The sequence below is a fragment of the Danio aesculapii genome, chromosome 24 (assembly GCF_903798145.1).
Source record: "Danio aesculapii chromosome 24, fDanAes4.1, whole genome shotgun sequence".
Classification (NCBI taxonomy): Eukaryota; Metazoa; Chordata; class Actinopteri; order Cypriniformes; family Danionidae; genus Danio; species Danio aesculapii.
In genome coordinates, this window is record NC_079458.1 from 16,233,271 (window position 1) to 16,256,849 (window position 23,579).

General features: G+C 35.8%; 1 protein-coding gene across 3 annotated transcripts in view; it reads right to left on the minus strand.

Moving 5' to 3' along the window:
- Positions 1-6,491: 6,491 nt before the first annotated feature.
- smpx (small muscle protein X-linked) overlaps positions 6,492-23,579 on the minus strand; it is a 31,815-nt gene continuing 14,727 nt past the window's right edge. For all 3 annotated transcript variants that reach the window (XM_056451011.1, XM_056451010.1, XM_056451009.1), the window contains exons 2-5: positions 22,794-22,858; positions 15,721-15,807; positions 12,800-12,935; positions 6,492-7,237 (exon numbers count right to left, since the gene is read on the minus strand). In XM_056451011.1, the coding sequence (XP_056306986.1) occupies positions 12,810-12,935; positions 15,721-15,807; positions 22,794-22,832 (252 nt within the window). In that variant the 5' untranslated portion in view covers positions 22,833-22,858 and the 3' untranslated portion in view covers positions 6,492-7,237; positions 12,800-12,809. The remainder of the gene's footprint in view (positions 7,238-12,799; positions 12,936-15,720; positions 15,808-22,793; positions 22,859-23,579) is intronic.

Genomic DNA, 23,579 nt, shown 5'->3' on the forward strand with positions numbered 1-23,579 from the left:
AAGCCATATCTCACCAAGGTTACAGGAATAGAAACTCAGAGTTTATCAGAGGGACAGTCAGGCCAGCCTGACCAAAAAAAAAAAAGAAAGACAGACAAATGATAGAGTCAGAATCCCGCATAGAAGACAATGAGAGGACAATGGGATATTTTTCAGTCAGGAAGGCACAATGACAAAAAAAAGTTTGTTGACATTGTATAAGTGAAACCACAGAGATTGTTTGTTTATGTTGGCTAGACTACTGATGATTGAGGCTGATTTATAGACATGTGTTTGTGTGTAAGTGTGATCCAACAGGATGCATCCCAACCTCGTGAACATTGTACCCTTCATTCTCCCTGAATAGCTGCTGGCTCTGAGCTGGAACGGGGCAGCGTTAGGCCAGGTTGCAGTGAGGGTATTAAGTATAAGAGCGAGGGGTGATTATGATAGAGCTTCTAGTTACATTCTCACACCCTCTTCTCATGATCACACATGGTGATTCTCCACTGTCTATAGCATTTGCAATACAAAACACCTACGAGGTAAATGGTAACCGGAGTCACTTGTGAACATTCTAGGACTCAAGTGGAACTTGCAACAAGGTTCATGATGAGTCATTGGTGGGGTGGGGGGCAGTACTTGTGTCTCAAGGAAGTGATTTTGAAGACACAGAGTGTAAAGCCACACTCCAAGCTCACCTTACAACCCATTAGATTTTTTTAAATAAAAAAGCCTTTTTTGGGACTTGTCTTTCCACTTTGTCTTGTTGTGCATCAGTGCATATATTTAAACACATGTTACAACTGCAGTGGTCCAAATTAAATGCACTAATTATGCAGCACTTTTTATATACCATCAACAAAACCAGACTCCACTTCTTTGCATGCTTGGAGATCTTTTGCTGGATCATACTCTCTCCTGCCATTGCAAAATCTATAAATACTATTTATGATAAACTATTTTATACCTGATGGGTTTATTAGCGCATTTTATTTCAGATGCAGTTGATTTATTTGTCTGGGCACTTCATGAGAGTGCTTGTGTTTTCTGGTGTCCATGTTTTGACCCTTCAGTTAAGAATGCTGTTAGACCTGAGTGGTTTTCTAAATATAACACTGTCTGTTCTTCCTAACAGGGGAGTTGTTTGGCTCTGGTGGTCATGGTGAACTATTTTAATATTGACCAGTGAGGCTTTAGATGATAAAATTAGTTTAATTACACAATTTCATAGATAGACTTTAAATGTGCAATGAAAAACACCAAAGAAGAAAAATTGGAGTATGCTGAGCCTCTTTGTGATAAGTTTTAGAACAAGCTCTCTCTCTCTGCATTGCATTGTGGGTAATAAGGGAATTATGAAGGCTTTGTTGATTAGTTGGCAGCTGCTCAGTGTTCAAGCCACTTCTGCCAGATGCTTAATCCTGAAACATTCCTTTTCAGTTCGACATGATTGATGAGTCCTCTTCCACAATTGAACCCACATTGTCTTTTGTAGAGATTTGTGAACATTTCATTGCTCCCCCATTGTAGGTTTTATCTTATAATTAACCAGTCAGATATTTGAAACACATCTGCTGTTTTAAACAAACCACTATACCCTCATTCACTTTTCCTTAATTTAGTCCACTGTTCAAGAATAGCCTACAGGAAGAATTGAATGAAAACAAGCTAATTTGATTGGTGGTTCAGCTTTAGGCGCCATCTTCTGGTGAGATGTGGGAATTTATTCGGCACAACCATCACAGTGCATCATTGGTCATTTCTTATTGCTGAGTGTACAGCAGTTGTACACTTGTTATAGCAAAATATTATAAAATTGAATGAGTGCACTTAATTATAGGGTTTAGGAAAACACTACAAATGGCTGTCCCCTCAATGGCTTGTTTTCCCTGAAGTCTACGGTTCAGTACAGTATGGTACGCAATTATTTCCATTTCCATTGTCAGAAGTTGTGAATTTTACCTAAATATGGAACTGTACAGTTCCATTTTTGGGAACTTTTCGTAAGGGTACCTAGCACAATAGTACAGTACCTAAAGTACCAACCTGATTTCACCAAGTAGGACATGTTACTGGATTAACATCTATGTTGATCCTGGAACAACATTCCAATCAATCAATCAAAATTAAGGGATAGGTTTACAGTTTATGTTAAGGTTAAGCTTAAGGTTAGGTTTATGCACTTCTACATGATTGTTATGCAACTTTTATTCCCCTCTGAGTTTGGGAATAATTTAAAGTTATGGTTGGATTTGGGGGTAGGGAATAAGTCTTGATTACATTTTCGCACAAACTGATGTTCCAGGATCAACATTGATGTTGAACATAAATTAACATAAATGGACTCACTGCAGAACACTGATTGGTTTACAGAGAATTGTCACTTGTGTGTAATACAAGTGGATCAACAACAAGGGAATTTTGTTTGTTTCTTTACGAATACACAGGCACATTATGACACCATAATAATACAATCACAACATGCATGGTCAAAGTCATCTTTGTGCGACAAGCCAAGAAGAACTACAGGCAAAGAATGTACACTACCTGACAAAAGTCTTGTCGTCAATCCCAGTAGTAAAAGCAGCAAATAATAACTTGACTTCTAGTTGATCATTTGGAAAAGTGGCAGAAGGTAGGATTTTCTGTTGAATTTTCTGTTGAACTGCATCCTAATTATCATAAATACTGCAGAAGACCTATTGGAACCTACATAAATCCAAGAAAAATCAGTCAAGTTTGGTGAAGGAAAAATCATGGTTTGGAATTACATACAATATGTGGCGTGCGAGAGATCTACAAAGTGGATGGCAACATCAACAGCCTGAGGTATCAAGACATTTGTGCTGCTCATTACATTACAAACCACAGGAGAGGGCAAATTCTTCAGCAGGATAGAACTCCTTCTCATACTTCAGCCTCCACAACAAAATTCCTGAAAGCAAAGAAGAGCAAGGTGCTCCTGGATTGGCCAGCCCAGTCACCAGATATGAACATTATTGAGCATGGGTAACATGGAGGCATTGAAGATGAATCCAAAGAATCTTAATTAACTCTGGTAGTCCTGCAAGAATGCTTTCTTTGCCATTCCAGATGACTTTATTAATAAGAGATTTGAGTCATTGCAGAGATGTATGGATGCAGTCGTCTAAGCTCATGGGAGTCATATACAATATTAATTCTTTTTCCACTGCACCATGAATTTATATTCTATACTGTACATTATTTCTGTTAAGTGACAAACTAAGCAAATTCAGACCTTACTGTTCTAATTAAATAATTAAAAATCAAGGCATGATCATATTTTATTTTGGTAAAATAAGTGTAATCTAGAGGCCTTTGTCTTTCATATAAGCCACTTCTGATACCAAATGATCAACTAGAAGTCAAGTTATTATCTGTTGTTCCTAAAACATGGATTGGCGACAAGACCTTTGTCAGGTAGTGTATTGTGTATGTCCTTCAATGTTTACAAGACCAATCCCAATGCATCTTAAAACACATGGAAAGCTCTTGCTTTTTCTATTTGCATGCACTTGTTTAAGTTTGAAATCACAAGCTTGAGTGAGCAATAGGTGCAAAAACCCCTTTTTTCAATTTAAGTTACCACTACTGCTCTGCACACACTTCTAGAAAATATCATGAGGTGCAACAAACTTGAATGTATTTTCTTGTACACTTGTAGGTCACTTGTAGGTCACTTATCTTCCACTTTGCCATCTAGCTCAAAGGTCATTTCACAAAACATGGTCTTAATCCAGTCAGACATTTGTATTTATATAGAACTTTTCATAATACACATTGTTTCAAAGCAACCCTACAGAAAAAAGAGCCTCACAAATAAAAGAAATTCATAAGCAGACACAAATTATCTTCTTTACACATACACGTGTTCCCCAGATTTTAACTGGTCACTCTGAAAGGAGCACTCCACTTTTTTTTTGGAAATAGGCTCATTTTACAAGTCACCTAGAGTTAAACAGTTGACATTTTTCCATTTTTTTATCCATTCGGATGATCTGCGGGTCTGGCAGGAGCACTTTTAGCTTAGCTAAGCATAAATCATTGTATCGGTTTAGCATCTTGCTTAAAAGTGTCAAAAAATATTGATTTCTAATGGATTAAAAGATGGTAAAACTCAACTGTTTGACTATAGGTCACTTGTAAAAAAATATTGAAAATAAAAGTGTTTCTTTATTGCAGACTGACTCTGAGCTACAGTAAGGGTACATTTATACAACAATTATGTACTTCAAAATAGAAAAGTTTCTCCATTATGCTTTTTTTTTTAAAGTTGATCAGACAACAGATCCCCATTGGTTGTTGTTAGAAGGGATGCAGCGGCAGTTGGAAGTTAACAAGAACTGCAGTGCATCCGGAAAGTATTCATAGCGCTTCTCTTTTTTCCACATTTTTTATGTTACAGCCTTATTCCAAAATGGATTAAATTTACTTATTTCCTCAAAATTCTACACACAATACCCTATAATGACAATGTGAAAAAAAGATTTTTTTGAAATTGTTGCATATTTATTAAAACTAAAAAACCTGAAAAATCACATGTACAACAGTATTCACAGCCTTTGCCGTGAAGCTCTAAATTGAGCTCAGGTACATTCTGTTTCCCCTGATCATTCTTGAGATGTTTCAGAAGATTAATTGGAGTTTCCCTGTGGTCAATTCAGCTGATTGGACATGATTTGAAAAGGCATACACCTGTCTATATAGGTCCCAGGGTTGACAGTCCATGTCAAAACACAAACCAAGCATGAAGACAAAGGAATTGTCTATAGACCTCTGAGACAGGCTTGTTTCAAGGCACAAGGCTGAGGAAGGTTGCAGAAAAATTTCTGCTGCTCTGAAAGTTCCAATGAGCACAGTGGCCTCCATCATCCGCAAGTGGAAGATGTTTGGAACCACCAGGACTTTTCCTAGAGCTGGCCGGCCATCTAAGCTGAGTGATCGGGAAGAAGGGCCTTAGTCAGGGAGGTGATCAATAACCCGATGGTCACTCTGTCTGAGCTCCAGTGTTCTTCTGTGGACTTAGGAGAACCTTACAGAAGGACAACCATCTGTGCAGCAATCCACAAATCAGGCCTGTATGGTTGAGTGACCAGACGGAAGCCACTCTCTGCCTGGAATCTGCCAAAACGCATCTGAAGGACTCTCTGACCATAAGAAACAAAATTCTCTGGTCCGATGGGACTAAAATTGAACTCATTGGAGTGAATGCCAGGCGTTATGTTTGGAGAAAACCAGGCACCGCTCATCACCAGGCTAATACCATCCCTACATTGAAGCATGGTGGTGGCAGCATCATGCTGTGGGGATGTTTTTCAGCAGCAGGAACTGGAAGACTAGTCAGGATAGAGGGAAAGATGAATGCAGCAATGTACAGGGACATCTTGAATGAAAACCTGCTTCAGAGTGCTCTTGACCTCAGACTAGGGCAACGATTCATCTTCCAGCAGGACAATGACCCAAAGGACACCTCCAAAAAATCAATGGAGTGGCTTCACAACAACTCTGTGAATGTCCTTGAGTGGCCCAGCCAGAGCCCAGACCTAAATCCTATTGAACATCTCTGGAGAGATCTGAAAATGTCTGTACAACGTCACTTCTCATCCAACCTGATAGAGCTTGAGAGGTACTGCAAAGAGGAATAGATTTATATATATATATATATATATATATATATATATATATATATATATATATATATATATATATATATATAAATATATATATATATATATATATATATATATATATATATATATATATATATATATATATATATATAAATTTGCAACAATTAAAAAAAATCACATTTCATTAACTTTTTTCACATTGTCATTATGGGGTATTGTGTGTAGAATTTTGAGGAAATAAATGAATTTTATTCATTTAGGAATAAGACTGTAGCATATAAAATATGGAAAAAGGGAAGCGCTATCAATACTTTCAGGATGCACTGTATTTATATTATTTATTAAATTACATATTAATGGTATTTTATTAATATTTACCCCGACTCCAACCCTAAACCTACCCCACACAGTAATGTAAAAATATTAATTGTTGTGCAGAGTAACAAAAATTATGTATCCTCAACTGTATCCCTTCTACCGTCTTAACATCCCCATTCACAATAATGACTAAAAAGCTGCATTAGGCTTGCCAGTTCAGTAGTTTGTGAAGAAATTGTGCACTTAACGTTCGTTAGTCCACCATTGCTATTTCAGTTGTCAAGTACCAAACAAAAGTGTTACCCGAAGAAGCAATACATAATCTTTAAATAAGGACACTTTCACCCAAAGGTCTTGACACCGACTGCTGCTAGGAAACTATATCACAGAGCAGTACAGACCATATGATGTGATTTAGGCAAGGAGATGAGCAGCCTTACACTTTTAAATGGATCCCAGTTTATGTACATAACAAACTGATGGTGTGCCGTTTGAAATCCAGTTCTATTTGTTCAAGGATAACAAGTGCTGGCTTCCTCCTACGGTTTTGCTCTTGGAGAGAATGTGAAATCATGTTTTATTATGCAACAGCCTACTCATGTACTGCAACACACAAGAACAAAGCCGTAGATAAAGAAAAAAGATGTGTAGGGAGCAAAAACAAGCCTGAAGCATGGGGCGCGGATGAAAATTAATCAAATTAAATGCATGACATTCCAGCTAATTAATCAAATTTATCTCAAGCATTTGCATATTAATCAATCTAGATGTTAAATGTATTGGAATTAAATTGATTTTATGCTGTCATATTTGTTTGAGATCTTGTTTCGAAGTCACAATCTGGAATTGAGGATTTTTTTGATATGGCCTTCAGTCCTGTGCAGTCTTTTTTATGATGCTAGGATCAGAATACAGAGCTTCTATAAAAATCTAACTTGAAGGGAAAGTTCACTCACAAAGATTTTAAAGTGATCATTTTAAGGTGAACCATCCCTTAAAGTTGAGCACACGGTACATTTTAAAGCACAAAAACAAGATACAGAAAGTTTAAACACGATGACCTATTTTAGACACACTAAACTCTGGTTCGGAGATTTGAATTGCTCAATTCCCATCAGTCTTTGCTCTGACAGAATCCGCCCCTCTCCTCATCCTCAATCAGTTGGAAGTGTCATCATTAAGGCTTCTCATTGATTCCATTGTGACCAGGAGTTTGTGGTGAATACATGAATCTGATTGGATGGAGATTGTAAGCAATGCCTTGGATAAAATGGGGCTGGAGTCACCTGTGAGAATGAGAAGATTAGCATTAGCATTGAAGGAATTTTGCTTGGTAAATATACTTAAACATACTTTGGCAAGACGTTTTAAAATTTAATGAGTACATATCAGTTTCGTACTTATCTTTTTAGTATTTTTTTCTGTTAAGTGTTAGGATTTATTCATTAGATACTAATACCTTTTTAATACTAGTCCTTATTCATTACATACTAGTAAATATTTGTTAGATAATATTGTGTATTTATTAGATATTAGTTCTTATTCATTAGCTAGATACTAGTACTTATTTGTTTGATATTAGTACCCATTGAACTGAGTAGTACAGTAAATATTAGCAGTGTTGGGTAAGTTACTTTAAAAAGTTACTGACTACTACAAGAAAATTGTTATATGATTACATTACTAGTTACTTTATGTAAAAAGTAATCAGATTACTAATTACTTTACTTTGAAGTTACTACTAAAACATAAAATATACCTATAAAAAATACAAAATAAACTGCAGCTCTTTCAGTAATATAATATTTACTGAAAACATTACAATAGGTTGATCACAGCAGCTTGACATATTCAAAGACTTAAAGAGTTCACCCAAAACTTAAAATACTCATCAAAAATAAAAATCTCATCATTCTCTTGTTCCAAACCTGTTTGTCTTTTATGTCTTTTGTGTTTGGTTGTTCTGTGTTTGTCTGAGGTAATTAGTCTACCAAAATGTGTATATTCCATACAAAGTATGAGACTGATCGCTCAGTTCTTGTCACATGACTTGAGGTTTTCAACTGGAGTGCCTGTAAAATGCGAGTGCACACAATATGCTCTCTGAATATGCATGCACAAGCCGCATGCCTCCGTTGGAAATAACGAAGTTGTGCACGTAAAAGACAGGATGTGTGAACGACCACATAAGCAGCTACGCTTTTCTAAAAAAAATAGCCTTTTAGGCACCGCTGTGTTTTTAGGCGTCAGTGTCCTTGGCAATGAGTATTGTCGTAGAATGCTTTCTATTTAAGTGTTTGAACAAGTTGCTGGTTGAGTTAAAAGCAGTCAAAAGTTCTTTAGATGCTGGACATAGACTGCATTTCATAGCAATATTTTTGTTTTTATGCTCAATGAAATCAAAGTAATATCGTTCCAAAAAGATATTTGGGGAACACATGTATGTATTTCCATATAAACCATTTCAGCTCACATTCTCTAGCTATTTAAAAGCACATGCTTATTAACTGACATTGCAACAGAAAACGTGACTTAAAAGAAGCATTTTTTTCCTCTGAAAACTATTTTTGTAACATAAGTAACTTCATAAGTAATTTCATTGACTATAGTAACTGTAATCAAATTACACAAATTTAAAATGTAATTTGTTACATTACTGCATTCCCCAAAAATGTAAATAGAAAACAGTAAAACGTTACTGTGGAAAGCGTTACACCCAACTCTGCTTATAAGATACTAGATTCAGTAGTGACTAGCAGGACATTAACTTTTTGATCACCAGCCACTGTGGCTAGTAGTTTTCCAACATTACTAGCCACTCAGCATCTTCACTAGCCACAACTTTGTTGTTTGAAAAGTATATTTTATATGCATAAATTTGAATTTGACATGCTAAAATTACTTGATTTAGATTTTTTGTTGTGTCACTTTTTGTATGTTGTGTATGAGCTTGCTCAATGAGCATGAGCAAATGGCTTGTGGTTTCATAGTGTCGCACAATTAGTTTTTATTTCACATGACTTTTCAGGGCTCGAAATTAAGGATTTACCAAATTTATCTCTGACCACACCAAAAATAAATAAAGAATTATTTCTCAGAACAAATTTTAAATAATGTGTCAAAACAAGCAAAATATAGCTGTATGCAGTACACTTTTTAATTCAACAAAACATTTCTTCAAAAAAAATTGACATTTAAAACAATAAAAAGTTATTGTCATTTATCTAAAATATGCACAAGGTAAAGGTTAAACCTGGCTAAACGTCCCAGATCACCAGTTACAGTAACCACACATAAATGGGCAGTTAATCTCATATTAAAGCAATGTTATTGCAAAAAATGATAATTAAACCATATTAACAAAAAGAACTGTAAGCAAAAGAAAGCAGTTAAAAAACATACCGTGATAATGAAAGGATGATCACACGCTCATGGTTAAGTTGTGTTTCCTTTAGGCATGGTTGCTTTGCGCAAGCAAACGAGAGAGCCTACTTTTTAAACAGTCGTGCGCATCACATCACCTGTACTTGCAAATGATCATCCTCTCATTCATTCGGTATTCACCTGCTTTCTTTTTCTTGCTCGAACACAATAATTTCAGTCGGTCACATTTGCACGCATATTGGGCCATCCTTATTGTCGAACTCTGCTTTTAAGAAAACTACATTTTAAAATTTATTTTTTAACCAGCCAAAGTGGCTATGTGTCTGTCTAACCCACCACAGCTGAAATCTACCCGCATTTGGTGGGTTGGTGGGTGTAAATCTGGGTGGGTGTTAATGTCAAGCCCTGGTGACTACTAACTATTCTATCATTAAAACTGACTTCAACAAAAAAAAATCCATTGAGATACCATCTATTCAGCTTTGATTAGTAATTATTTTTCATATACTAGTAGCTATAAAAAAAAAACAGTCTAATAATAGCTAGTATCTAAAAAAGTACTAGTGCCTAATGACTATGTAGTGTATAAAAATATCATTACTAGTAACAACAAAATAGTTGATACTCCTGAAATAAGTAGGCTACTACTATATAAATAAGTATCTATATAAAAGTATCTGAGAAGTAAGTACTAACTAATCTAATAAATAAAAATGTATCTACTGAACAAGTACTACTTAAAAAGCACTGGTGCCAAAAGAATAAGCAGTAGAAGCTCATTAGTAAACGCTACGTAGTAGAAAATATAGTAGTAATAAATAACCACTGGCAGTATGAAAATAGACACTAGTACAATATATAGATTGAATGTTGAATCCGCTTGCCACAAACACACACACACACACACACACACGTGTCCTACAGATGGGTCACAGAGCGTGTTTTGCTCTATATTAGGGTGGTCTGTTGAGGCATGCTGGGACTGCACACAACAGACGGACTTTCACTGCCCCACTGATCTGTGGGGTATTAATAGAGCCTGATTCACCCTCATACCCCTTCACACACTCAAAAACACCCACATACACACTCCAGCACTGACATATGCAGGCTAGCACATTCGCGCTCATTTTACTGCTACTGACACCCTGTGGTCATTTGTGCAAACAGCAGGAGGTCTTTAGGCTGAGCATGTTTACGATACATGAACATTTACTCACAAATATACTGAATCTGTTAATTTATATTACCTATTGTACAGGTTTTTATGCAAATCAATAACCCAGCAATGCAAGGAAACCCATTTGAAACAACAATTTGAGCATCTAACTTTAAGTATTTCATTTGTTATGTCCGTTGCTATGTTTAATAAATCACTCAAAACTGAAGAACAGTTTCAACATGAAGCGTACAGCAAATATATGATCCTTTCATGATGCAGGATATTGATTGTACCAGTTCTACTCAAACTGAACACATTTGGGTCTGGAAAGCATTTTTGGAAATTGGCTCAGTCAGTTTACAACTCACCTAGAGGTAAACAGTTGAGTTTTACTGTTTTTTTCATCAATTCAATTCCAATCTCCAGATCTGGAGCACTTTTAGCTTAGCTTAGCATAAATAATTGAATCAGATTAGACCATTAGCATCCTTCTAAAAAAAAAATCCTTTTTTTCCACCTGTTTTCCTGTTTAAAGCTTGACACTTCTGTATTCACTGTACATTGTGTACTAAACCCACAGAAACAGGCACAATAATATTATGCAGCAAAGTTCCTTGATTAATACGCCAGAATGAGAGATCCTAGCCATATCAACCTAGAAAATAGCAACTTTTTATTAGTTTTTTTTCATCGGCCTTCATACACAATGTAATCACTGAAAAATCAAAGCTAACCTAAGCTAAAGTGTCAAATCTGGAGATCAGCTGAATGGATTAAAAATGACAAAACTCAGCTCTTTAACTCTTGGTGACTTGAAAAATGGAGTGTTATTTCCAAAAATGGAGTGTTCCTTTAAAAATATACCACAAACTCATAAACTTCCTGACCCGAAGATGTAAAAATGTGATTGAGTAGAAGTAATAATAATAATAATAATAATTCCTTACATTTATATAGCGCTTTTCTGGACAATTCTGATATGGGGATGGTTAGGAGGCCATGATGGATAGAGGCCAGTGGGCAAATTTGGCCACTAATGGGATTTTTAACGAGAGTTAGGACCTGGGTTTAATGTCTCATATAAAAGACAGCGCTGGGGCGTTAAGACTCACACAGACCCCGCATTTCGAGCACCCCCTGCTGGCCTCACAAACACCCCTTCCAGCAGCAACCTAGCTTTCCCATGGGGTCTTCCATCCAGGTACTGACCGGGTACAGCCCTGCTTAGCTTCAGTGGACGACCATGTGAGAGTTGCAGAGAGCTAGCTGCCAGTTACAATGAAAGTGGTACAATCAAAATGCTGCATAATATGTGAAAACTGCTGATCATTGGTTTCATGAGCCGAAGATTTTATGCTGATGAGTTGCAATATTCTTCTTCAGATTTTAATGATTTCAGATTTAGCATGATAAATTATAAAAAAGCTACTGTGAGACAAACTGTTATTAATCATTAATATAGTACAAAATAAACCTGATTTAACATCCACAAATTGGGATTGAAGCATCTTCGTTTATCATTGTACTGACACTAGGTGGCTGGTGATGAATTACGTGTCAATTTTACTGTATTTATTACACACATGCACTGTTTTAAAAATGTTTTAAACTTGTAAAACTCATTCTTGATCACATTTGATGACGATTGATGATCACAGCAAGCTGAATAGATCTTTTAATTCCAGTTGCTTTGTGCACGTCCTGTCTTGTGTATATATGATTATACGCGTTACTATGGAGACATGTTAATACACATCTGTCAATCAATTCGGTGGGTGGAAAACTGCACTCCTACATCACGTTGCGGTCAGCCTCAAAACGGGAGGGATTTGGATCCTATTTTAACCTCAGTATATTAAAAAAAGAGACTTATTGTGTTTCTATCATGCCAAAATGACTGTGGACACTCTATAGGTGGCCTTTAAAAGCTTATGAAGAATAAAAGGGTTAAATGAAGAGATGAATTTACTCACTCTCAGATTTGTCCTTCTGCTAAACAGTAAACTGAAGAAAGTTGGAAAGCAGCAGTCATTGACTTCCGTAGTATTTTTTTGTTTTAATGACGGTCAATGGCTGCAGATTGTCAACATTCATCAGAATATTTTTTTTGTGTTCAACAGAAGAGAAAAAAAAAAAAAAACGTATAACTACTGCAACATGTGTAATAGTTAGAAAATCTTAATTTTGGGGTGAACTGTCCCTTCTGTGTGCTTCTCATATTTGTTTGTGATTGCATAAGACTGACTAGTACCAATGGTGTTTGACTAACCGGAAACGAGGTGTATTTGAATGTCAGATTTACCTGAGCCGGTTTAGTCTTTGGTGACCCATCTGAGTTCACTCTTTACGTTCTGGAGTTCAGAGAGGTTGACAGCGGGACCAGGGAGTTTCACAGCTCCAGGCAGAGGCTTCTTCTCCTCTGGAGTGACTGGAGACGCCTTTGAAACCAATAATATTGAGACAAATTACTGAGTGGCCTTGATTAAAGGGTTAGTTTACTCCAAAATTAAAAGTCTGTAATTAATATCTCACTTTCGTGTCCTTCCAGCTTGATTCACCTTCAGATTACAAATTAAGATATTTTAGAGGAAATCCGAGAGCTCTCTCATTATTCATAAACAATGGTTCAAAGACAGTCAAGAAAAGGAAATTCCATGTGTGTGCACCAGAAAAAAAATCCACTATGCATTTATAAAGTGTGCTTCTCACACTTGAGTGGGCTTGACAAACCACCTGTAGAGACACTATTCACTCTTCCAATTAAAAAGACACTCCTTCTTACTTTAGCACTTTATTCTCTGAGCACAAACAGTTCATTTGTATAATTAGCACTTCCTGTGTGTATTGCCTCTTCCTGTTGAATTGCTGAATGCCTCCTCAATTGTAAGTCGCTTTGGAAAAAAACATCAGCCAAATGACTTTCAAGATTTCACACTTAGCTATTACTTGATACTGATTGCTAGTTTGGCATCCTTTCCCGGGAGAGAACCCTGAGCTCGGAGAAACTTGGTCATATTGCATAAAGAGGGTCAGAGATCAGGAAGTTCTCAAGAGCTCCCCCTGTTGAAGGAGGAAAAGATGGAAGATGGAATTGGTTTACCGTTGATTTGTGATGTGGGACCAGCTGCGATCAATCGTAGCAACGTGATCCTCTCCAAATGAGTTTGTCAAACTTTACAAATGTAAATGTAATGTAAACGTTCAATGGTTCAACTGTAATCATATGACGCTCTAAGAACACTTTGTGTGCAAAAAAACATTGTGCATTGTGCAACAGTAAGAATTTACAGACAAACAGGCCAAGTTTTTTTGTTTTGTTTTTAGACGCACAAAAGTGTTCTTGGAGTTTCATATGATTACATTTGAACCACTGAAGGCACATGGGATCTTTGGAAAATGTTTTTGGTTCCTTTTCTGGACTTTGAACATCTTGTGACCATTGCTGTCTGTGGATGAGAGAGCTCTAGGATTTCTTCTAACATATCTTAATTTGTGCTCTGAAGATGAATGAAGGTTTTAGGAGATTGAAATGGCATGAGGGACAGATATTTATAACAGAATTTTCATTTTTGGCTAACCATAAAATAATCCTTTGAATCTCTCAAGAATGTGTCATAACATGTTTTGGTAACAGAATAAAAATAAAGATTCATTTTATATTGCTGTCCCTATTTAGGACCACAAGGTGACAATAATATTATTTTATGATAAAGATAATCAGATTTGCATCTAAATTTTTATCTCTGTTTATATTATTCTTTTCTTGTAAATTACATACTACACTAATGTGGCGGCACGGTGACTCAGTTGTTAGCACTGCCGCCTCACAGCAAGAAGGTCGCTGGTTCGAATCCCGACTTGGTCAGTTGGCATTTCTGTGTGGAGTTTGCATGTTCTCACCATGTTGGCGTGGGTTTCCTCTGGCTGCTCCGATTTCCCCCACAGTCCAAAGACATGTGCTATAGGTGATTGAATAAGCTAAATTGGCCGTAGTGTATTAATGTGTGTTTGTGAATGCAAGAGTGAATGGGTGTTCCCAGTACTGGGTTGCGGCTGGAAGGGCATCCGCTGCGTAAAACATATGCTGGAATAATTGGCGGTTTATTCCACTGTGGCAACCTCTAAAACAGATGCTAAATAAGTGAATGAATGAGTAAATACTACACTAAATGTAAAAATACAAGCATTTATTTAAGCATATTTATCCTAATGGATATTATTAAGTACTAATAATAAATTGTTTAATATGTTTAAATACATTTCATTTAATTAATCTTTGGTAAATAATTTAAATATTTGAATCAACATACATTCATCTTCTTGTAATTAAGTTACATAATAAAGTAATGTAAAAATACAAACATATATTTAAGGATATTTCTCCTAGTGATTATTACTAAATAAAAGCAATAAATTGTTTAAAATGATTATAGTACTTTCATTTAAATAAACATCACTGGATCATCATTTGATCAAAAATACAGTAAAATCTTCACAAAATATTATTACAATTTGTTTTCTTATCAGATGTAGTTAAAAAATGTATTTATTACTGTGGGTTCACACCATCGTTACAGTCATTAATGTTTCATTTATTCAATCATTCATTTTTTTATTGTTCTATTTTAATTGTTTTCACAACAGTACACTGTAAAAATGCTGGCTTTCTCACAATCAATTTGTGTTGGGACAATATGAAGGAATTAAGTTAACTTATTAGTTTTTTCAAATTTAAGTGGATTAAACATAAAACTATCAAGTTGTCCCTAAAAAACTCAAGAATTATGTTGTTTCGGCTCATTTTAAATAAATAATTTGAACTAACAGCAAAGGCATTTTTCAACTTTTGCTGTATAATGAGCATATTTAAAAATACTGCATCACATTATTTATATTCTGTTAATAATTAATTTCACCATGCAATAATTGTTTGTTTGTTTTGTGGCTTTCCCTACGCCAGGGGTGTCCAAACTCGGTCCTGGAGGGCCGGTGGCCTGTAGATTTTAGCTCCAGCTTGCCTCAACACGCCTGCAAGGATGTTTCTAGAAAGCCTAGTACAAGCTTGATTAGCTAGCCCAGGTGTATCTGATTGGGCTTGGAACTAAACTTTTCAGGACACCGGCCCTCCAGAAACAAATTTGCACACTCCTGCCCTACGTCTACTCCGTTTATCTGTCTATTTCTAAATGCTTGCGTGTTTTATTTCATGCATCAGAATCTGACCTCCTCTGTTTCTACTGTATCTTCTCTCCTCTTCACAGGATGTCCCGCTCCAGGACGCAGAGCCCCCATCGGGATATTAAGGTTGGCCTTCGAGACAAACCACAAAATCTAATGAGACGCTGAGGGGTGAGAAGACATGCAAAAAAAAAAAACCTGAAAACACTCATTTCCAAACATTCACAAGCCTATAATCGAACCACCAGAGTACCAAAGTCATTGAAGCTCATGTAAAGTTGTGCAATGTCGAAACCAAAACCTTTCCACAAAAACCTGCTGGACGTGTCCTCCTGTTGGAGTTTGTGTTTCATCAAGAGCAAAGTGCCTGTATGGAAATGAGCTGCGGGCGACAGATAAAACAGTGAGATGACAGACGTCCCTCTGTTTTCTGAGGCCCGGCGTGAACAGACTGACCTTTTCTTTTTTTTCTTCTGCTCTTTATTTAGTGGAGACTAAGTGCAGCATGTGCTTTGAAAACAAAAGAGAACATGTGAAACTGTGTTTACAACTTTAGAGTGAAGGGAGAAACACTAAAATTAAAGGGATTTCTGCTGCTTCTATCGGTTTATATCTGTTTGACATTAACTTTTCATCATTCATGTGTTCATTTTCACAAAATTATTAATGAAAATGATTATAAGGAATTATATTTTTTCATAAATAGTGTTATTAAAGGGGTAGTTCATCCAAAAAATGTAAAAGAAGATTTTTAGCTTAAGCCTTGGCCCTTAGTGAATTCAAAAATGTAAGTAGTCTGCTACCGGCACTTTGAGGGTCAATTAAAACATATACAGGCAAAAGTAAATGAATACTCGTGGCGTCTGATGATATATTAAGACATTTAAAGAAATTTAATATTATTTACAACATTATTGAAGTCTGGAGTGTGGGCTCCTTTCAAATTATTTTTAAAATTTATTATTTTACTTTGTTATTCTCAGTATAATCCATTTTGAATAACCAGCCTTCATAGTATAATATAATATAATACATTCACCAGCCACTTTATTGGGTACACCTGTCCAACTGGTTGTTAACGCAAATTTCTAATTAGCCAATCACATGGCAGCAACTAAATGCATTTAGGCATGTAGACATGGTCAAGACGATCTGCTGCAGTTCAAACCGAGCATCAGAATGGGGAAGAAATGTGATTCAAGAGTCTTTGAACGTGGCATGGTTGTTGATGCCAGACGAGCTGGTCTGAGTATTTCAGAAAATGCTGATTCACAGGGATTTTCACGCACAACCATCTCTAGAGTTTACAGATAATGGTCCGAAAAAGAGAAAATATCCAGTGGGCGGGAGTTCTGTGGGCGCAAATGCCTTGTTGATGCCAGAGGTCAGAGGTGAATGGCCTGACTGGTTCGAGCTGATAGAAAGGCAGCAGTAACTCAAATAACTACTAGTTACATCCAAGGTATGCAGAAGAGCGTCTCTGAATGCAAAACAAGTCTAACCTTGAGGCAGATGGGCTACAGCAGAAGATTACCACACCAGGTGCCACTCCTGTCAGCTAAGAACCGGAAACTGAGGCTACAACTTGCACAGGCTCACCAAATTTGGACAATCGAAGATTGGAAAAACGTTGCCTGGTCTGATGAGTCTCAATTTCTGTTGCCCCATTTGGATGGCAGGGTCAGAATTTGCCATCAACAACATGAAAGCATGGATCCATCCTGCCATTCTTGACGGTTGAGGCTGGTGGTGGTGGTGTAATGGTGTGGGGGATATTTCCTTGGCAAACTTTGCGCACTTTATTACCAACTGAGCATCGTGTTAACTGCACAGCCTACTTGAGTAATGTACCATGTCAATCCCTTTATGACCACAGTGTACCCATCTTCTGATGACTACTTCCAGCAGGATAACATGCCATGTCATAAAGCATGAATCATCTCAGACTGGTTCATGAACATGACAATGAGTTCACTGTACTCAAATGGCCTCCACAGTCACCATATCTCAATCCAATAGAGCACATTTAGGATGTTGGCAGCCGACAAATCTGCAGTAACTGTTTGATGCTATCATGTCAATATGGACCAAAATCTCTGAGGAATATTTCGAGTACCTTGTTGAATCTATGCCACGAAGGATTGAAGCAGTTCTAAAGGCAAAAGGAGATCTAACCCGGTACTGGTAAGGTGTTCCTAATAAAGTGGCTGGTGAGTGTATCATATAAGATAATTTAATATAATATAAAATAATCAAGGCTGGTTATTTTAAATTGGAAAAAAAGCTTAACAATTCTGTTATATGCCCCTAAAATTCAAGATATATATGACCTACTGTATATGAGTTTTTGAGACATATCTCTATGGTACAATTGAATTTCATTATATAAACAAACAATTGCTATTGAAACATTTATAGGTAATAAAGGCCATGTCTATTATATATATAACAATAGTTATTTATTTTATGTTTTATTCTATGAGGGAAAATAATGTCTCATGGATGCACTAAAACAATAATTAAGTTTATATTTGTTTTGGGGGCTTCTTCAAGTTTCATGCAGGACTTTTTAGAATCTCTGCAGTTCTGTCTCTCTTCACTTTACACGTCACTGTTTTGGTCAAACACACTTCATTTAATTTTTTTTTTTTTGCCATTCAGTGTTTCAATTAGACAACACAAGATCCTCAACCAGTCTCAAAACACTCTTATTTGGCTGCTCTCCAGTTTTGCATGAATTTCACAGTCCAGTACATCAAAATACATAGAGTTTTTTCTACTCCTTTTTTTCCACTGTCTTTTTCCACCGTCTTTCCTTCTCTCATTGTCTCTGCTTTTCCATCATTATCAGCTGCATTGATGAATCTGATTGTTGGCTGTTTTTTTTCTAGGCTGTACAGTAGTGAATCTTTGCTCCTGTCTTTGCATGTGTGGCCAGTTTTACTTCTCTCTGTGCTTTCTGATGGACTGTATCCTTAATCTAGTGTATGTTTGGGCATTCTATGGATTCATATGTATATGAAGAGTTTTTATGGAAAGATAAAAGTGTCTATTTTTTGGGCTGAAGTGTTCGGTGTTTGTAATAATTGTTCTTTACACTGTGGTAAACTGTTATGAAAATCTTTCTCTTTTAGCGTTCGCATTCGATTTTTGCATATATTGGTCATAATGTGATCTGATATTCTGTGATCTGTCACATCAATAGACAAAAGCACTGCATAATCATGCATTTTCAAGTGTGTATTGAATGTAAGAATAATTTGTAATGAATTTATTTGATAATATGATAATGAATGAATTAGACTTACAGAAATGTTTTATTAATGTACAATGTCCCTGTTGACTAAAAAAAAAGATGTAATCCAGATGTTAAAAATGTCTACATATATTTTTCCTGTTTTTCCAAGTTTGCTCTATAAAAACAAGAAAAGCTTTGTGGAAGATCAGCTCCCATTTTAACCAATTTAGGGATCAAAGTTGAAAATGACTATTAATTATAAAGAAAAGATTACAATTACATTTTTCAAACATTAATGAGTGTCTTGTTTAATTACTTTACACATTTCATCATACATTTTTTTCATGACTTACAGATAAAACTAACTGAAATGTCATTTACAGCGCATGCGGAAAGTATTCATAGCGCTTTACTTCTTCCACATTTTTCTATGTTACAGTCTTATTCCAAAATGGATTAAATTTAATTATTTCTTCAAAATTCTACACACAATACCCCATAATGACAATGGGAAAAAAAGATTTTTTGAAATTAATGCAAATTTATTAAAAATAAAAAAAAAACCTGAAAAATCGTATGTACATCAGTCTTTACAGCCTTGCTCAATACTTTGTTGATGCACCTTTGGCAGCAATTACAGCCTTAAGTCTTTTTGAATATGATGCCACAAGCTTGGCACACCTGTCTTTGGGAATTTTTGCCCATTCCTCTTTGCAGTACCTCTCAAGCTCTATCAGGTTGGGTTGGAAGCGACAGTGGACAGCCTTTTTCAGATCTCTCCAGAGATGTTCAATAGGATTTAGGTCTGGGCTCTTTCTGGGCCACTCAAGGACATTCACTGAGTTGTTGTGAAGCCACTCCATTGATATTTTGGCAGTGTGCTTTGGATCATTGTCCTGCTGGAAGATGAATCGTCACCCCAGTCTGAGGTCAAGAGCACTCTGAAGCAGGTTTTCATTCAGGATGTCTCTGTTCATTACTGCATTCATCTTTCCCTCTATCCTGACTAGTCTTCCAGTTCCTGCTACTGAAAAACATCCTCACAGCAGGATGCTGCCACCACCATGCTTCACTGTAGGGATGGTATTAGCCTGGTGATGAGCGATGCCTGGTTTTCTCCAAACGTAACGCCTGGCATTCACTCTAAAGAGTTCAATTTCAGTCTCATCAGACCAGAGAATTTTGTTTCTTATGGTCTGAGAGTCTTTCAGATGCCTTTTGGCAAATTCCAGGGGGGAAGTGGCTTCCGTCTGGCCATACCATACAGGCCTGATTAATGGATTGCTGCACAGATGATTGTCTGTAAGACAACAGAAATTTTTTCTGTAACCTTCCCCAGCTTTGTGCCTCGAGACAATCCTGTAAATGCCTTTTCAAATCATGTCCAATCAACTGAATTTACCACAGGTGAACTCCAATTAAGCTGCTGAAACATCTTGAGAATGATCAGTGGAAAGAGAATGTACCTGAGCTCAATTTAGAGCTTCACGGCAAAGGCTGTGAATACTGATGTACATGGGATTTTTCAGGTTTTTTAGTTTTAATAAATATGCAACAATTTCAAAAAATCTTTTTCCCAATGTCATTATGGGGTAGTGTGTGTAGAATTTTGAGAAAAGAAATTAATTTAATTCATTTTGGAATGAGGCTGTAACATAAAAAATGTGGAAAAAGTGAAGCGCTGTGAATACTTTCTTACCAAAAAAAATAAATTTCAGTTTTTTTTTTAAATCAAGAATCATTTGACAAAAGACTCATAATTTAGTCCTAAAATTTTAAATAATTGTCATGCCTATCCTTCAAACCACTCTGTTTTACCCATTTGCAGTTTGAATTTAATTACATTACTTTGTTTACCAAATCACTTTTGTAAATTGAATTTACAAGAACTCTCCATTAAAAGTGTCATCTTTGACCCATATGCAAAAATCGAACAACACTCTTTTAACTGGCGGGCAAACGGTTGAAATGACTTCAACGAAAGTCTTTATTTTTATATAAACCATTTCAGTTTGATCAAGAAATGTTTTCCTACCAAGAAGACAAAAGCTGGATGCACATCAACAACATACAATCATGTACACCATGTACTTGTGAATGGCCTCGTGTGAGTACTGTAATGCAATGTACATTCAAATGTGTTCATACCTGTTCAAAGTAGGAAGCTGGCTTTTCAGATGTTTGAGTGTGTTTGAGTAAATAAATGCACACTAGGTTTCATTTTGTGCCAATAAAATTCACTGTTCTGCTTTTTTCACTGGTTAACTTTTAGATGATCGTAAGAATTTGATAAAATATTAGCTAAAATGTTTTTATTTGTTTAGATGCACAATAAATAGAACATTTATAAAACAAAATAAGCATATAAACTGCGGCTTTCTCAATTTCCTTACATTTGTTGAGCGCATGACAAGAAAAAAGAAACAAAACTTTTTTCACTTTTTTCTTAAGTAAAACTGTAAGTAAAACTTTATAGGCTGTACAATTTATTTATTGGATATAACTGCCCAGCATTCATTGTGTTGTGTTCTAATAGACATTTTGGCTGAAACTAAAATTTGATCTGTCTGCAAACATCTAATAGATGTCTAACAATAGTCCAAAAACAGACTATAGTCATCAAATAGACATGAACAAATAATTGCGTGTATTTGATATGTCTATTTGTGGACTGATGTTAGACATCTATTAGATTTCAAACTGACATCTTTAAACTTTGACATCTTGTAAGAGGTCTAATAGAGGTTTTATCTGAAACAAAAATTTGATCTGTCTGCGAACCTCTAATAGACGTCTAACAATAGTCCAAAAACAGACTATAGTCATCAAATAGACAGCAACGAATAAATACACAAGTGAAGTCTGTATATTTGATGACTTGTCTATTTGTGGACTATTGTTAGACATCTATTAGATTTTAAACTGGCGTCTTAAAATGTTGACATCATGTAAAAGACGTTTTGACTAAAACAAAAATTTGATCTGTCAGGAACATCTAATAGATGTCTAACAATAGTCCAAAAACAGACTAGTCATCAAATAGACTGAATAAATACACATGTGAAGTGTGGGTATTTGAAGACTAGTCTATTTGTGGACTATTGTTAGACATCTATTAGATGTTTTTACTAAAACAAAAATTTTATCTGTCAGTGAACATTTAATAGACGTCTAACAATAGTCAAAAACAGCCTATAGTCATCCAATAGACATGAATGAATGAATGAATACACATGTAAAGTCTGTGTATTTGATGACTAGTCTGTTTCTGGACTATTGTTAGACATCTATTAGATTTTAAACCGACATCTTTTAAACGTTGACATTGTGTAAAAGACATCTAATAGATGTTTTGGCTGAAACAAAAATTTGATCTGTCAGCGAACATCTAATAGATGTCTAACAATAGTCCAAAAACAGACTAGTCATCAAATAGACTGAATAAATACACATGTGAAGTGTGTGTATTTGATGACTTGTCTATTTGTGGACTATTGCTAGACATCTATAAGATTTTAAACTGACAGATTAAATTTAGCCTTGTTTTATCCAAGACATCTGTATTTGAACATCTAATAGACGTCTTTTAAATGCAAAAGTGCTTGGTGAGCGTATTTTGTTTTTCTGCTTCTCACAACACTGGCCAGTGATGAAATTAAGAGATTAAAATGTTAGCGGTTAGCACATTTTAAAACTGTTAAACATGTTTAATAAAAAATGCAAATATTCAATAATAAACAATAGTAATATTAAAAATAGTAATTGTGGTAGTTTCAAAAGGTCACTGACAGTTTCATTTTCATTAACAAGTGTCGACTGTTGGTTAGGAAAAGTACTAGAATGAAACATTCCTATAAAGTACAAACAAAGTTCTACTCACCTGCAGGGCTTTGACGTTGGACGACGGCTGTTTTGACATTGTGTGCAGTTGTGTCCACGTTCCTGCTGTAGAAAAGACAGGGACAGAGCGAAGTCATGGATCAGATGGACTCTGAATGCATGTGTTTTGTCTGCGTCTCTGTATTTAGGGAAAAGTGAAGCCCCCCTGCGGCTCTCAGGTGCTCATGGATAGTCTTTCGGTTGCTTAGTGAGGAGCAGGTAGAAGCTCTTTGCCCCTGAATGATTTATGTTAACATGGAGAGGACAGGCCTGGGATACACACACACGCTATACACACACTTTATACAGAACATTAAAGACGATGTTGCAAATGAACGAACGCTGCATTTAAGCTTGACATGAATTTTGTATGGACGTCTAGGGGTGGTTTGGTGAAATAGGTGCTCAATAATAGCTCAGGCAAGACTGTATGTAATAAGCAGACATGTTTCAGTAGCAAGACTTATGTAAAATATCAGCTGAAGAACATATTTTTCAACGTTTCAAAGTGAAATTTCCAGTGAGCACTAAAAAAGTGTTTCATTGCCTAAAAAACAGAACAAAACAATTGTATTACATTATGGCAAGCCATTTAAGCATTTTATCTACAAAACATTTATTGTTACTATTTAATTATTATGTGTCAACATTATCCATTAGCTACTAGTACTCAGATCCTTAGAACTTTTTACATCTTATCTTTTAAAGTACCTAAAAAGTACTTATTCATTAGATAGTTAATATTTATTAGATACTAGCATTCATTAATTAGACACTGATACCTATT